At 38.2% G+C, this 16,478-nt stretch overlaps 1 protein-coding gene across 2 annotated transcripts; it reads right to left on the bottom strand.

Moving 5' to 3' along the window:
- Window positions 1–6,864: 6,864 nt before the first annotated feature.
- LOC107828535 (B3 domain-containing transcription factor VRN1) lies at window positions 6,865–10,580 on the bottom strand. Of its 2 annotated transcripts, XM_016655862.2 has the most exons (5): window positions 10,149–10,580; window positions 9,766–10,018; window positions 8,799–9,105; window positions 8,563–8,681; window positions 6,865–7,246 (listed from the first exon to the last, which is right to left on the bottom strand). In XM_016655862.2, exons 2-5 carry the CDS (start codon window positions 9,853–9,855, stop codon window positions 6,998–7,000), a joined length of 765 nt encoding a protein of 254 aa, XP_016511348.1. In that variant the 5' UTR covers window positions 9,856–10,018; window positions 10,149–10,580; the 3' UTR covers window positions 6,865–6,997. The 2 variants fall into 2 exon arrangements, with proteins under 2 accessions (XP_016511348.1, XP_016511349.1); XM_016655863.2 differs by lacking the exon at window positions 9,766–10,018.
- Window positions 10,581–16,478: the final 5,898 nt, after the last annotated feature.

Here is a 16,478-nt window from a genome sequence, read left to right as displayed (position 1 = left end):
CCATAAATCAAAACACATTGCCCCTTATGAAATGTATACTCTTATCAGGCCATACCGATTAGTAATATCATTTGCCTGGTCATTTGAAAGCGTTCATGCTGCCTACGAATTTATGTCCTTCCCTTCAAAATTGAACTGTGACCTTGCACATGCAAATCTCAATTCCCCGTAATACACCGCGTCTACCATGCCATCATATGAAAAATACGAGAACTTCATAGTCCACTCCGAGTCACAAGCAACTACATACTCAATTAGCCAAGGACCTTCCATTTGATTTCATCCAGGAGAAATTCACTATACACCACATACTCCTCACGCCAACAGGAAATATACCCCTCAAACCTTGGTAAAAAAAACTATTGAGAACTCTTCGAAACCCATTTGCACATAACCAGGCTATCTGAACCGAATCTCTCTAACTCAACCCAACCACGCAGGTTGCCAAAACCCAAGAGCATTGTCACGAAATACCTGTAGAGACTAGCCATGTCATAAGTACCCAAAGAACCGATCATACCCATTACTGTGCTAACCCAACCTACTACCAAACTGTCCTATTTCTCCAAGTTGTTTCCAAATTGCCTTCAAATTGATAATCCTCCTTGCTAAAGCCACGATCCCTAACCAAAACTCACCACACAAGGGACCCTAGTATAAAACACAACGCCCTAAGGCCCATAAGCCGTTGACTTCCCTTTTAAGCATCCCAAAGCACCACAACCGAGACACCCACTCTAAAGAGTCCTTATGTGAACCTAAAATTATTTCCTTCACCTTCTTGATACTGAAATGCATAATCCACAATGATATAAAAATACCACAAGTCTCGACACAGTCTAATGCAAATATCAGATCCTAACCATATACCAATCCGAAATTCTCAATTGCTACATATAATTCTTGAATCCATTAGAACCATTCTCGAGAGTCATCCACTCTGCTCAAATCTCAATTAAACCGACCAAACGGACCGAACGACATGTTCCCCATTAGCACACCAACACCCAAGGGAGTAACCCACACTTTTAAGCGATCGAGCAAATTCCTACTCCATGTACACTATATCCTTCGCGAATAACCACTCAATTATATTATGATTTCTCATATACCCATAGAGTGTAATACAACTTGTATCCAGAAATTTCGTTACCCGAGTCATCCTCGATCTCGACCTCTGTAAATCATAACTGATTCACCAGTATACCCCGAACCGAAACCAATACAACACATAACCATGCAATCAACTCGTCGATAGCAGACTCTCTCACTTGGCTCAAAGCCATGGAATAAAACATCTGACTACTTACAATAACCATACCCCATTACCACCATAATACCACAGTGAGATTCGATTAAATCCTTCATCCGCTCATGCAACACAAACCATCTAGTACCTCAAATCATCTGTAAATCTCGCGTTCATCCTCGTGATGGTTAAGCCAGCTTCCACAGGCCATCCAAACTCAAATTGCAACATATATCATTCACTGGTAAAAGAGAACTCTCTACAAAACACCTTAGGGATCACACAACCACAGGACACCTCGCAGGGGATAACCCACCTGCTTTGCCTCAAACTGACATCTCTTTACACCCTTCCACAGTCACGACTACTACGCAATTACTTAATCTTCTCGATTCTGAACTCATCAACAAGACATGAGAATATACTTCACTCCACAACTAAACAACATGAGAGATTCCTCCATACACCCATAACTCGAGACCATACGCCAAATCAAGACAGAAATCAGACACCCCATAGTTCTTGCTATATCTCAAGTAAACTCTTCTCGTCACATTCGAACAATATAAACACATTTCGCGGTCACATCATACTCACCACATAGTCATTCTACTCATCGATCCACAAATTTCACTCATAGGAACACTACCGGACGTATAAGTCCAAAAGCACGTGCTCACTCAATCAAAATCTTTGTGCTCGAGCTATAGTAAAAACCTGGTCTCCAGTCCTCCAGACTGGCCCATCATCAGCACACAGAAATCACATCTCGCACCCCGTTCATAAAATCACAAGACGGCGATGCACAGCTGATACCGAGCGCTCGTGTGCGCATGCGAATGCGTGGAAGGAATTCAAAGAGAAATGTCTCAGGCTAAATCAATTCCGCAAGATAAGGAAAGAAAGATAGGAAGTATATATATATATCCTAAATGCCCTGTAGCCTCTCAAAGATAGGTATGGACGTCATCATACCGATCCGCAAAACTGTACTAGACACTTGCTCATGACTTGTAGAACCTATGAACCTAGAGCTCTGATACCGACTTGTCACGACCCAAAATTCGACTAATCGTGATGGCACCTAATCCAACCCGCTAGGTAAGCCAATTAACCACTAACCAATTTCAATAACAATTAATAAAGTAATTAAGTAAAAAAATATCTGAATCTAATACACTCCCCAAGAACTGGTAGTACAAATCATGAGCTTCTCAGAATAGAATTTACAAAGCTAAAATGAAATAAATACATCATCTGTTTGAAAAGTACATAAACAGAGTTTCATGGACCTAAAGCTACCACGAACAAGGGGCAGCTACAACCGGGACGCATGTACATCTTCAATCCAGCTCTCATCGAACACAGCAACATCAGCAACCAACATATACACTCAAGGTGCAGAAGTGTAGTATGAGTACAACCGACCACATGTACTCAATAAGTAACAAACCTAACCTTAGGTTGAAAGTAGTGACGAGCTAACAAAAAGGTCGGGTTCAACACCAATATTCCACAACAATGCATAACAGCATAGTACAATAACAAAGGAGTACCTCAGAAATAAAAGGCTCAGTTCATTTACAGTTCTAGAAAAATATGCATTTCTTTTCAAGTATCTTGGTGAAAACCCAAATCTTTTACCGAAAATGTCAAAATACGAGTAAGTTTAAAAACTGTAATTTTTTTCAAATATCCTTTCCACAATAAATAAAACCAGATAGCAAGTGTTAAATACCTCTCTATGCCCACATATCAATATGTGTAAAAAGTCATGAATGACGTGATACTGTACAACATGAAGAAAAAAATGCATCTCTATGCCTATATGTCATGTGTGCATGCCAATGCCATGTATCTCAGAGATGAATCATGTACTCACACTCTCAGAGTACTCAATCTCACTATCTCGCATCCTCTCTCACTATGCTCAATGCTCCGCACACTCAATCACTCAGCGATGTACAATACCCGCTGCGGCATGCAGCCCGATCCATATATGACCATAAGGCCTGTTGCGGTGTGCAACCCGAAGCACATATATATAGTCGACTGCACTCACTGGGGGTGTGCAGACTCTGGAGGGGCTCCTACAGCCCAAGCGCTATAATCCGCACGGACAACTCACGTGTCATAATATCAATATCTGGAATCGCACGGACAACTCACGTGTCATAATATCAATATCTGGAATCGCACGGACAACTCACATGCCGCACGGACAACACGTGCTATAATATCAACATCTGGAATCGCACGGACAACTCACGTGCCATAATATCAATAGCTGGAATCGCACGGATAACTCACGTGCCATAATATCAATATCTGGAATCGTACGGACAACTCACGTGCTATAGTGACAACATCCTCACAAACAGTCCCCCGGCCTTACTCAGTCATCAATCTCTCCAGTCTCACTCACGGGCTCACAATGTCATGAAACTAGCCCGACAACAATGATATGATGTATCAATAAATAACTGAGACTGAGATATGATATGAATGCATGAATATGACTGAGTACGAAATATCAATGAAATCAGTGGGATGACAATAAGAAACGACCACTATGGGTCCAAACAATATTGGCATAATGCCTAAACATGATATCTAGCATGATTGACAGCTTAACTACTTTATCACATGGTGAAAACACGAATATCAACAAAGTAAGACCACTATACAGTGCCATGGAAACAACAGAGTCCCAATTCACATGGTGCACGCCCACACGCCCATCACCTAGCATGTGCGCCACCTCAATACCAATCACATAACACGTATTTCGGGGTTTCATACCCTCAGCACTAAGATTAGAAGAGTTACTGTCACAACCCAAAATCCGACTAGTCGTGATGGCACCTAACCCAACCCGCTAGGTAAGCCAATTAACCACTAACCAATTTCAATAACAATTAATAAAGCAATTAAGTAAAGAAATATTTGAATCTAATACATTCCCCAAGAACTAGTAGTACAAATCATGAGCTTCTAAGAATAGAATTTACAAAGCTGAAATGAAATAAATACATCGTCTGTTTGAAAAGTACATAAATAGAGTTTCATAGACCTAAAGCTACCACGAACAAGGGGCAGCTACAACTGGGGAAGCTACCGCGAACAAGGAGCGACTTTGGAGAGGAAATGTTTCACACAACTCGGGGTAAGTGTTCTCTACTCATTTTTTTTTCTTATATCACGAATCTACCTTCGTTTTTGGTAATTGGGTTGTGAATTTTAAAGAGAAAATTGAGGGGTTTGACCTAAAGTTTCATAATATGATTTTTTGAGTTTTGAACATCGAATTGGAGTCGATTTTGAGTGAAACTAGTATGGTTGGACTCGTAATTGAATGAGTTGTCAGATTTTGTGAATTTTGTCGGGTTCCGAGGTGCGGGCCCGGGTTGGGCTTTTGGCCGATTTTGGGCTTTTGATTCAAGATTTGATCTTTTTCGATCGGGATTGGTTCCTTTAGCATTGTTTGATGCATTTGAGTTGTTTTTGATTAGTTTCGAGCCATTCGGAGGTCGGAACGCGCGGGATGACATCTTTGGAGCATCGCTGGACTTGTTCGGCATTAGTATTAGCTTGTTTGAGGTAACTAACTCTTCTAATCTTAGTGTTGAGGGTATGAAACCCCGAAATACGTGTTATGTGATTGGTATTCAGGTGACGCACATGCTAGGTGACGGGTGTGTGGGCGTGCACCATGTGAATTGGGACTCTGTTGTTTCCATGGCACTGTATAGTGGTCCTACTTTGTTGATATCCGTGTTTTCACCATGTGATAAAGTAGTTAAGCTGTCAATCATGCTAGATATCATTTTTAGGCATTATGCCGATATTGTTTGGACCCATAGTGGTCGTTTCTTATTGTCATCCCACTGATTTCATTGATATTTCGTACTCAGTCATATTCATGCATTCATATCATATCTCAGTCTCAGTTATTTATTGATACATCATATCATTGTTGTCGGGCTAGTTTCATGAAATTGTGAGCTCGTGAGTGAAACTAGAGAGATTGATGACTGAGTAAGGCCGGGGGCCTGTTTGTGAGGATGTTGTCACTATAGCACGTGAGTTGTCCGTGCGATTCCAGATATTGATATTATGGCACGTGAGTTGTCCGTGCGATTCCAAATATTGATATTATGGCACGTGAGTTGTCCGTGCGATTCCAGATGTTGATATTATAGCACGTGTTATCCGTGCGGCACGTAAGTTGTCCGTGCGATTCCAGATATTGATATTATGGCACGTGAGTTGTTCGTGCAACACGTGAGTTGTCCGTACGAATTATAGTGCTTGGGCTGTAGGAGCTCCTCCGGAGTCTGCACACCCCCAGTGAGCACAGTCGACTATATATATGTGAATCGGGTTGCACACCGCTACGAGCCTTATGGTCATATATGAATCGGGTTGCACGTCGCAGCGGGTATTGTACAGCGCTGAGTAATTGAGTGTGCTGAGCATTGAGCATAGTGAGAAAGGATGCGAGACAGTGAGATTGAATACTCTGAGAGTATGAGAACATGATTCATCTCGGAGATATATGGCATTGGCATGCACATATGACATACAGGCATAGAGATGCATTTTTCCTCATGTTGTACAGTATCACGTCATTCATGACTTTTTACACACATTGATATGTGGACATAGAGAGGTATTTCACACTTGCTATTTGGAAAGAAAATGAAACATTTTATTTATTGTGGAAAGAATATTTGAAAAAAAATTACAGTTTTCAAACTTACTCGTAGTCAAGTTCAATTTCAAAAATAATTCCAGCCATCTCTAGTTTAGAGTGAAGAGTGCAAAAAATAAACACAAGGACGATAAATATCTTGCCAGAATTGTGAGAGCTCTAGTATAAAATACTTTTTTCAAAGCTTTGACGGTTAGTTTCATCAACATAAAAGCAGCAAAGATACAAGCCATCACTCATTATCTTAAAAGACCTATTATGAATAGAAACTATATATTGATTAAGAGAACATACCTTCATGTAATAATTGACTGAAAACAGTAAGAAAGCTAGAATAAGTTAGAGTTCAATTCGCATCAAACTCCAGCTTCATCAATACAACCAAATGTTCTCATGCACATTATTCCCAAAGAGCAGATAATTTAGTAAAACTCATTTACTACAGTAGTTACTACCCCAAAACCATATGCAGTTTCCCTTTTAGATTTTAGTCAAATAAGGTAACCCTCATTTTGCTGCAATTTGAACCACCCATCAAAACAAAAGTAAATTGCACTAAGAATCATAATTGCATACAATACAGAATCATCTTTTGACCATCAAAATTAAACAATATTTTCTACATCCATTTGAAAATAGTGTCGCGTGAATCATGAGTGTTTCTGAACTTGCAACAGAGAAAAGAAGAGATTACAAGTTGCTGAGAAAAGAAAAGTAGTGATCAAGGACGAGTTCTTCTACCGGCCTCACCAACTTGTAATCGAAAACACTCTCATGATTCACGCAACACTATTTTCAAATGGATGCAAAAAAAATTGTTTAATTTTGATGTTCGAAAGATGATTCCGTATTGCATGCAATTATGATAGAATGATGTAAATACACTAAATTAATCTACTGATGCATCAACCTTCTATTCCACTATGCAATGCTTAGTGAACATACAGTTCTCTTTCTCTCAAGTAGAAATATTTAAATCTGATAGATATTAAGCCAAATGATCAAAGAGATTTGCCTCTATTTTTATGACTACTTTACTTGAGTTGTCTTCTAATGCTAACTTCCAGCATGAACTTCTCCTCATCGATCAGCATAAATTGGCAAACATCTCCTTCACGCAAAGCATTACTGGCTATAAATTCTCCGAACCCTGTCTGAAGTATAAGTCTATCAGAATTGTGAACTGAAACCGGCCAGCTACCTCTATCAGTTTGAAGAGCAGCCTCAAAGTTTTGTCCTTGCCCCCTGTTCAAGTATCTATTGCCAAAAGCAGCTTGTACATTCTGCACAAGTATGTGTGGTCACAAACATGCTCAAACACAATACACATTTAATAATCAAGTGATCCATATCAAATGCAATGAATTAAAAACACTACAACAATCAGTAAGACAACTTCCATCACAATTCGAAGTATATTCAACTACTTCATAGAATACCACTTGACCAATAATATTCACATAGCTGATGTTATTGTGACGACATGCAAAGTTACAACTATATAATCATAAAATGCCGAGTTATCATCTACTGCGAATTATATGCATCTGAAGTTTTAATTTTTTTGGAGGTAAAATATTTTCTCTTCATTAAATATTCAGGTCAAAGAAACACAGAATCAAAGAGGATGTCTTTGATTCTGAAGCGCAAGGTAGTTAAAATTGCACAACAATTTAGAAGGAAATTTCATGACTTGGAGATGGACAGTTGGCTGCAGTTGATGGGCAGCATAGAAGAATGAAGTTATCAAATGTAGGACGGGATGCATTACTTATCAAAGGGGAAGCTGGTGGAAATTTATAGCATTGCATGAAGCATGCCTTGCACAAAATCTAGCCAAAAGAGGTTTTATCTTATGCAGTAGATGTTCTTTGTGTGAAAAAAGATACAGAACCAGTCAATCACTTATTTACATATTGTACGATAGCTAGGGAGTTGTGGAAACTATTCTTAAATCTGGTCAATATCAAATGGGTCTTTACAGGGAACACAAAACAGGTTCTTTGCAGCTGGAGAGGAAGGGCTCATAAGCCGATTATAAGAATATGGAACTGTATCCCTCTAACTATATTTCGGCTGCTATTGAATGAGCGATAACATAAGATGCTTTCATGGAGATAAAACAAATGTGCATCAGCTGAAATACAATTGCTTATACGTTTTGTCAGTTTGATATAATGTTATGGTGTAAATGACATAAATCATCTGAATGATTTTGTCAGTTCCTTGGGAAGAGAACTAATCACTTCTCTTTTCATGAAACATTTACCTTTTGCTCAATAATAAATTGCACAGCATTTCACACAATTCTATCTTCCAAAAAGGTCAACATTTTCAACTAATTAGCTCACAAGAATATATTGAAGCTTCTATTTTCTTTAAAAGTTTCTTTTGTTGGGAAATTATTGGACATAAATGTCAATCCCAGAAACACTTGTAAAAGGAATTAAATATGCCACTGGATAAAGTGACTAGTTTACATGAATATTTTTTATACTGTTTTGCATCTTTGATACTAAAGCAATTGTATTTAATGACATTTTTGAAAATTAGTTTAACGGATTTATGAATGCATGCAAATTAGCAAATAATAACTTACCAAACGCTTTTTTCGGATATAAGATGGCTTGATGACAATGTCGAATGAAGGGGCATAAACAACCAAGTCTCCTGATCCATTAAGTGCTTGATCAGCTGGCGGAGCTGCCGTACCTATCTCTGAACCAGCTCATTTGTAAGTTGACTATTTTTGGAACTGAAGTTTAAAGGTTAAGCATGAAGATAGATGTGTCACACCACACTAGCTACAAGCTGAAGATCTTCAAAGAAGCTTACCCTGCACAATTTCTTCGTCCAATGGATGCAGCTCAGGCTCTTTGATGGCAGTTACGTCCCGCTTTAAGCTGCCATTTATCCCATATATTTTAACGTAAAAGTTTGAATTTCCAACATAGGAAAAGGTTAAAAATTCTCCAAATTTCAAATTATTGTCCCGCACAAAGTCTGGCCAACCTCCCATGAAAAAGAAATCATTGTCATTCTTTTCCACAACAACCTTCCAAGATCTCCCTGCAAGATCTTGAAGCATAGAGTTTGCGGGAATATCTCCATTGAAAAACTTGAGAAAGGCCGGTGGAATTCTCTAAGCAAAGGAGACACAAAACGAAACGTAACTTCACTTTGATTTCCGGTGGAAGAAAGATGTGCAATATAAACAACAGAACAAGATAGAATTGCTTTAACAAAAATTAAAGTACACTCCTAGCTGGGTCTTATTCCAGTGCTAATTTCTTGAGTATATTGTCTGATAATGTCCACTCTAGTCATCTAGGGCCATAACTACCCGGTAAAGCTTTTATTATGTCAACATTCACTCTTCAGTCAATAATGAAGTGTATTAAATTGGCATTCATTTAGCATATACATCTTTAAGCCTTCTTTAAATATTTACAAACCATCTCTAATCCTAGTTTCTCTGCAATTATACGAGTATAGATTGCTTATTAGGATAATAAACACTCATTCTTACCAGATTATAAGGAGTAGCACTAAGAAATAAATATTTGCAAGTTTTGAGTATTATTTTCATCAACATCTAAAAGGACCCATATTACTGTGAACATTCAGACAAGAACCAAAAACTCTAAGAGAACATACCAGCATGAAATGATCTCTGTTTTTCAATTAATTAAGAACAGCAACAAGGTTGGAATAAGTTAAAAGTTCAACTAGTGGATCTTAATGCGACAGTTCTGTTACCAGTTAAGGAGAAATAACTAACAATTATAACAGCAAATATTACCAGTTGGGGGTTGCATATTTGAGGGTGATAAATCTTAAAGAACTCAGGGAGATGATCTGGGATAGTCACTTGCTCAATTGATGTCACCATTTTTATCTTTCACCTTCTTTCTCTGGCTCATTTTGTCTATTGGAAACATGGTCTCTATCTCCACAAGGTAGGTAAGGTCTGCGGACACACTACCCTCCCCAAACGCTAATATGTGTGATTACAATGGGTATGTTAGTTGTTGTTGTTTCTTTCTCTGACTCAACTATAAAACAACAGAGACAGAGAGAAAAATCAGTACTTAAAACAAGAAAATCGTATAAACACACAATGTAAACAAAATAAAGAGGAAAATGGAGAATACGAATGAGCAGTAAAGATAAAATGAAACCTACATCCTATAGTACTTGACTTTTGGTTTTTGGTTCTGATTTTTGCTGGGATTTATAGAGGGGAGATAAGAAAGGAGATGAGGAATTGGGTCGACCCATTTGGGACCCGAATTACCTCTCTCTCTCTCTCCTTCCTAATCTACCTCTTCCCGAGGTGTCCCAGGTCTGAAGCATGGGGGATTTAATGATTTTGGCGTGGGGATATGATTCCAGAAGTTTCACAAAAACGGGATGTGAGAGAAGGGTGAAGAATGAGCAAGGGAAAAAGACTAAACATGAAAATGGAAAAAGAGATAGCAGTTGATGCAGAGCTAACAGTGGCGGCGGAGTAGCCGCCGGTGACATGACTGGACGAAAGTCGGAATAAAGGAAGAGAAGATAGAGGGGTTACAGGGAGGTCCTTCAACCCTTTGAAGAGTCCATAACACATTTCTTGTTCTTTTGGACAAGTGTGACGAAAGTGTGCCTTCCCAAAAAAAAAAAAAAAAAAAAAAGTGATATTTTTATATATAGCGTTCTTTTAAAGAGTGCTTTACTTTAGCAGAGTTTTGACCGTTAAAGTATAGCGCTTTTTAAAAAAGTACTATATATATATATAACGTTACTGTAAACTGCGTTATAGTGCATAGCGCGGTATATAAATGCGCTATATCCATTTTGTGGGCCCACAAATAAGTCTCCTGCGTTTAACTGACATAACAATAATTCAAATGGGTATACTTTGCAGCCCCCGAGCTAGGCATTGCCTTATTTAAAGGCGTTAGGATTTTACAAAAATCCATTCAAAAATATTCCTAACTCTCGTTCAAATTTTTCTTCTTGTTAAATTCTCAAGTATTTTTTCATAATGTCTGAAGAGCGAAAAGTAAGGATTTCATTATATTGGGGGGTAAGGTTGTGGTGGCGAATAACTCTGTGAGCTATAGTTTATCTCCACAGTATCATGTTAAGTTGCCACTTACAATGGAGTACGATAGATTGGTATCGTTGTTATATAGTAAAATGAGTGTGAGGAAACGTTCGGTGAACCTTAAGTAATCAGAAGATATCCGTATTCCGTCACTCCGCAAGGGGTTGGTTGTTACGCTGAGTTTAACATCGACGATGATGAAACTTTGAGGAATTTTTTTAGGATTCCGGATGAATACCGGGAATTTCTTGTGATAAAAATATTGGAAATGTACGCCAAGGTCGGAGACATTCGCAATAATGAGGTTGCGCGTAGTAGGGATAACCCTCAGCCATCGGGTGGTTATTCTGGAGCAGTTTTTGCCGGACAGGTTCCGGATGAAAGAGTTTGCCCTGATTTAAACTTATCACCATGGGCGAATGAGGAGCGAGGAAATAATTTCTCTCCTACTTTACATAATCCACAAGACGAGTGATAAACTTCAATTTTCCTTAGTGTTATGATGTATATTTTTGTTGTATTAAATTTGTATTAACACTCATATATTCCACAGGGGGTACCGGCCAGATATGACTTTTACAAGTTATGAACCCACTCCTAGTTGGAATATGCGTAGTTCTGGTGTGTTGGATCATGGTGGTCCATCCGATAGTCATCACCAACAGGATAATGTCCATCAAGGAATGTCAACACGTTACGACTTGTAAGTGAAGTGATACAGCTATATGGAAAGTATTTATTAATTTCAGTAGCTTATTATTGTGTTGTTTGTGCAGTAAAAATGAGCAAGTTAAACCACATGTCCTCACTCAATTGCCCGAAGATGACACATTAAATCGGGATCTGGCAGATGTATAGAGTGAGGAAGAGAACAGTGATTATGACAACAATGTCGATGATTCCGGAGACAACACACCCTTCCCTCGTGAGGATGGTGATGAGGAGGAAGAGAATGAAGGACCTGATTTGAAGAGGGATTATGCTCCACCCTCCGTTAGACCAAGAGTGTACGAGTCCCAAGTGCCGTTTCATTCAAGGAATATTCCCTACCTTGATAACTTGCCAAGTATACCGGAAGTGGATGCTCTCACAAGGGATTTTGATAAAATTCGGACAGCAATGTGGGATGATTCTAGACTAACAGTGCTGGCAAAGGGCATGCTTTTTCCTGATAAAGCGCGCCTAAGCAGGGCGGCGAAAATGTACAACGTAAAAGAGTGTGGTGAGATGAGGGTATGGGAGTCAACTCCGAAGGTATACAAGGTTGTTTGCCGCAGATGGTTTACGGGTTGTCATTGGATGCTACATGCGAGCAAGAAGAAAACAGGTTTGTGGCAAGTGGGTAAATACATTCCCACCCACAGATGTGAAATGGACACATTCAATGGGAATCACTACAACTTGGATATTGACTTGATTTCTCTTGTCCTTATTCCACACCTTGAAGCGTCCATAAGGTATAAAATCAAAGAGTGCATTACATCAGTTCACCAGGAATATGGCCATACCATTACCAAAAGAAAGGCATTTCTCGGGCGCAAACGTGCGTTTGAAATTGTTTATGGTAACTGAGATAAGTCATTTGCAGCTCTACCCAAGTACATGGCTGCACTGTAACACTTTAACCTCGGGACAGTTGTTGAATGGAAGCTTGAGCGGAGTCCAGAAAAACCAGTACAGTACCCGCTCCGTGGCATGATGCTCCACAATATCGAGGCACATCAGCGAGACGGAAGTGCTCCAAATCAGTCGGCCGGCCGAGCAATAATCGGACAGGCCACCTATCAAGTTGTCGTTGTATGGCGTCCAGATGAACTATCAAATAACAACAGAAAACGTGAGTATGCGTAACACATGTGAAGCTATACCAAGTAAGTTTAGGTACACATTTACCTGTGCGCCCTCCAACATATCCAACACATCCCTGCAAATGGGGAGATTATGCCGAGCCTCATAATCTCATACATATCCACGTCGGAGAACCCACCTCCTAGTTAAAGGGAGAAACGGAGGTGGTACATCCGGAGGTAATGGTGGTAGAGGTGACTGCAACTGCAGAAATCGCTCCCAGGCCCAAACCTAATATACAAAGTTGACGTAAAGTTTAAGATAATTTTTGACTAGATAGAATTGGAAGGAATGAACAGAGTATTCGAATATGTTGTCACCTGTAGAAGCGGCAAAAATCCACATACATCATGCTGGGTGCCCATACTCGCCCGCCATATATGCATGTACAAGTAGGCGAGAACAGCAGTATCCCAGTTGTACTGGGGTAAATCATCTAGCAGTTGAAGATGATGAAGAAATCGTAAGCTGACTAGGTTCCCTGAAGTATTCGGGAACAAGACCCCCCAAATAGAAGGAGCAGCAGTAACCTCGTATACCGGTGAATATGCAGATCATCTGTCTCCCCGGTGATGTCGGGGTGCAATATCTCTAAATGCTGTCGAATAGCTGTCAAACTCATGCGACTGGCCCCTGAGTGTGCAGTCTCATCCTGTGGCCTGAAACCAGTGAGCTGCTGCAGCATGTCCAAATACTGCCCACGCGTCATCTCTCTCATGGCCTGAGGCAATGCAACGGCCAGTCCATCAACAGGCATCCCATATAAAAACTCCACGTCCTGCAGCGTGATGGTGGCCTCGCCAATGGGCAGGTGGAAAGTGTGCGTCTCCGGTCGCCACCGCTCTATCAGGGCCGTGATCAAAGACCAGTCGAGCTGCAGCCGCCCGATCTCCAAAATCCTGTAGAAGGCCGTATCTCGCAGGCGCTGGACTACACAGGGATGGAGATCTCTGTCCTTCATAAAGTCCCACATGTCGTCCACTCTCCTGGCGCGGAGAGTCTGGGCCAGTAACTCACCCTCTCATACGTAGGCGGACCTATGATCGCCCTGTAACATTAATAGCTCATCGGAGACAGGTCCAGGATGCATAGGCGGCACGTCCATGTCGTCTACTGTAAATTAAACAACATTAATTGTATGTTAGATATGTAAATTAAATAATTATTTTTTATAATTATACAATATTTAATTGGACAGAGTATATATCTATAGGTTCCAGGCTCGATATTTGAGGCCCAGTAGCACCAAGCTATCCTGAGTTCTTGAATGTGTGAATTTTATTATTTTCGTAATTTTGTATGTTTGATCTGTAAATTAAATAATTATTCTTTATAATTATACAATATTTAATTGGACAGAGTATATACCTATGGGTTCCAGGCTCGATATTTGAGACCTAGTAGCACCAAGCTATCCTGAATTCTTATGTCTGTCAATTTTAATATCTTCATAATTTTGTATGTTTGTTTTGTAAATTAAATAATTAATTTTTATCATATTTAATTGGATAGAGTATATACCTATGGGTTTCGGGCTCGATATTCGAGGCTCAATAGCACCAAGCTATCGTGAATTCTTATATGTGTCAATTTTAATATTTTCATAATTTTGTATGTTTGTTTTATAAATTAAATAATTAATTTTTGTAAATTGGACAGAGTTTGTGTTTGATCTATCGGTATAAAAGATACTTAAACTACATGGATTCTACGCTAAAAGGTTTTACATTTTACTACACTAAAAGACACTAGTCTTTAAGTAAATAAATAATCTAAACTAGATAAAAACAACAAATACATTTTAATCACTAAAATACATATAAAACAGTAAAAGAAATTTATTTTAAAAAAATAATGATTTCTCAATTTTTACATATTTTTTTAGAACACTAATATCTTAGTCCGGATAAAAATAACATACTAGTTTAATCGCAAAAAAAATACAAAACAATATGGAAACACATTCAAAACAACTAATATACATTATTATATGAGTTTCGACATAAACTAAATCGGAATACCTCGATTTATGTTTTTCGAAAAGTCGATGAATTAAAAATTTGAGCCCGAAACGAGGAAACCACAACAATAGAAGGCTTGGTTAGGATGTGAGACCTACAATCTTATCTTTTTGTGTGATGGGTGGGGTCCACTTGGATTTTTTTGGAGAAAAATAAGGGGGACCGTTGGGGGGAGGGATCGATTCAGAATTTTGAAATGGGGGAGGGGGGTCGTCTGGTTCGAATGTGGGGAAGAAGGAGGGGGAGCGTTTATTTATCTATGTATAGCGCGGTATATAACTGCGCTATACATATATAGCGCGGTATATAACTGCGCTATACATATATAGCGCGGTTATATACCGCGCTATGCATAACTGTCTTATCAGCCCAGTATAGCACAGTTTACAGTGGCGTTATATATATATATATATATATATATATATATATATATATATATATATATATATATATAGCTCTTTTAAAGAGCGCTATATATAAAAATGTCACTCTTTTTTTTAAACATATATTTCCGTCACACTTGTCCAAAAGAACCACAAATGGGTTCTGGACTCCTCCTTTGAATTTAACCTTTACCCAAAATAGACCTTACTGTAATAAATACTGTACCATGACTACGGAGTAGTTTGTTTGAATAACTAGTATTAGCCTGTATTAAAGCAAACTTAACTTGACAAATTGTGATTTGATTCGTTTGAGCATATTAAATTATATTATTTTAATAAAAATTTAATTATATCTCTTTTATCAATATAGTGTACCTAATGATATAGTAAGTTTTATGATATTAATTTAAGCAAATCACATGGCTATTTAGTAACTTTTTATTTTTTATTTTTATTATTATTCTCTATTTAGTATTATTATATTAGTAATATGATTTTTTATTAGCTTGTCACTTGAATTAATATATTTGTCGACTATTTCTTCTTCTTTTTTTGAATAAATGGAGAGTAATAATAAGGGCGTTAAGTCAAATTAGGGACTAATAAAACCCACATGGCAAAGTAATAACATCATTCACGAATTTTCTTTTTAATAACACACACATGAAAACATACACGTGCGCGCGCACATACATATATATATATATATGCACATTTATAACTAAATTTTAATTCAATTGTTCACAATTTTTCAATTGTCTAACTCAAAAATAATATTTTTGAGTGTTATTTACTTATTATATTTTATTCTTGAGTTAATTCGAAGTATAAATATCCTCATAATATATCTACCCCTCTTTCTATGTTTTTATCATATTCATTAACAATTCAACTTTCAATTTCTCTTTTTTTAGTGAGATTTATAGTTGGCCACACAAATTTTATAGTTTATTTTAGAACACAAGTTTCAAAAAAAAAAATTATTTCTAAAATTCATGACCAGTCAAACACCTTCTAAAATGCATGAACCTTTACATTTGCTCTTTGCTTATTACTTGTAATGACCCAACCAGTCATTTTAACTTTTAGAATCTCGTTTCCTAAAATACAATTTTTTATATGTGCTTTTAATGATTATTGACTTGCGGGAATGGTTGGTTCGGGATTT

The sequence above is a fragment of the Nicotiana tabacum genome, chromosome 22 (assembly GCF_000715075.1).
Source record: "Nicotiana tabacum cultivar K326 chromosome 22, ASM71507v2, whole genome shotgun sequence".
NCBI classification, from domain to species: Eukaryota; Viridiplantae; Streptophyta; class Magnoliopsida; order Solanales; family Solanaceae; genus Nicotiana; species Nicotiana tabacum.
The sequence above is the reverse complement of the archived record's forward strand: the minus strand, read 5'-3'. Positions and strand labels throughout refer to the sequence as shown.

What these genes read in the sequence shown, in the direction of transcription:
- LOC107828535 (XM_016655862.2), bottom strand. Translation starts at nt 9,855, where the DNA reads ATGGTGACATCAATTGAGCAAGTGACTATCCCAGATCATCTCCCTGAG. An exon ending in GGACGAAGAAATTGTGCAGG is followed by an intron (nt 8,682 to 8,798) that starts GTAAGCTTCTTT and finishes GAGCTGGTTCAG; the next exon opens with AGATAGGTACGGCAGCTCCG. An exon ending in ATATCCGAAAAAAGCGTTTG is followed by an intron (nt 7,247 to 8,562) that starts GTAAGTTATTAT and finishes ATACTTGTGCAG; the next exon opens with AATGTACAAGCTGCTTTTGG.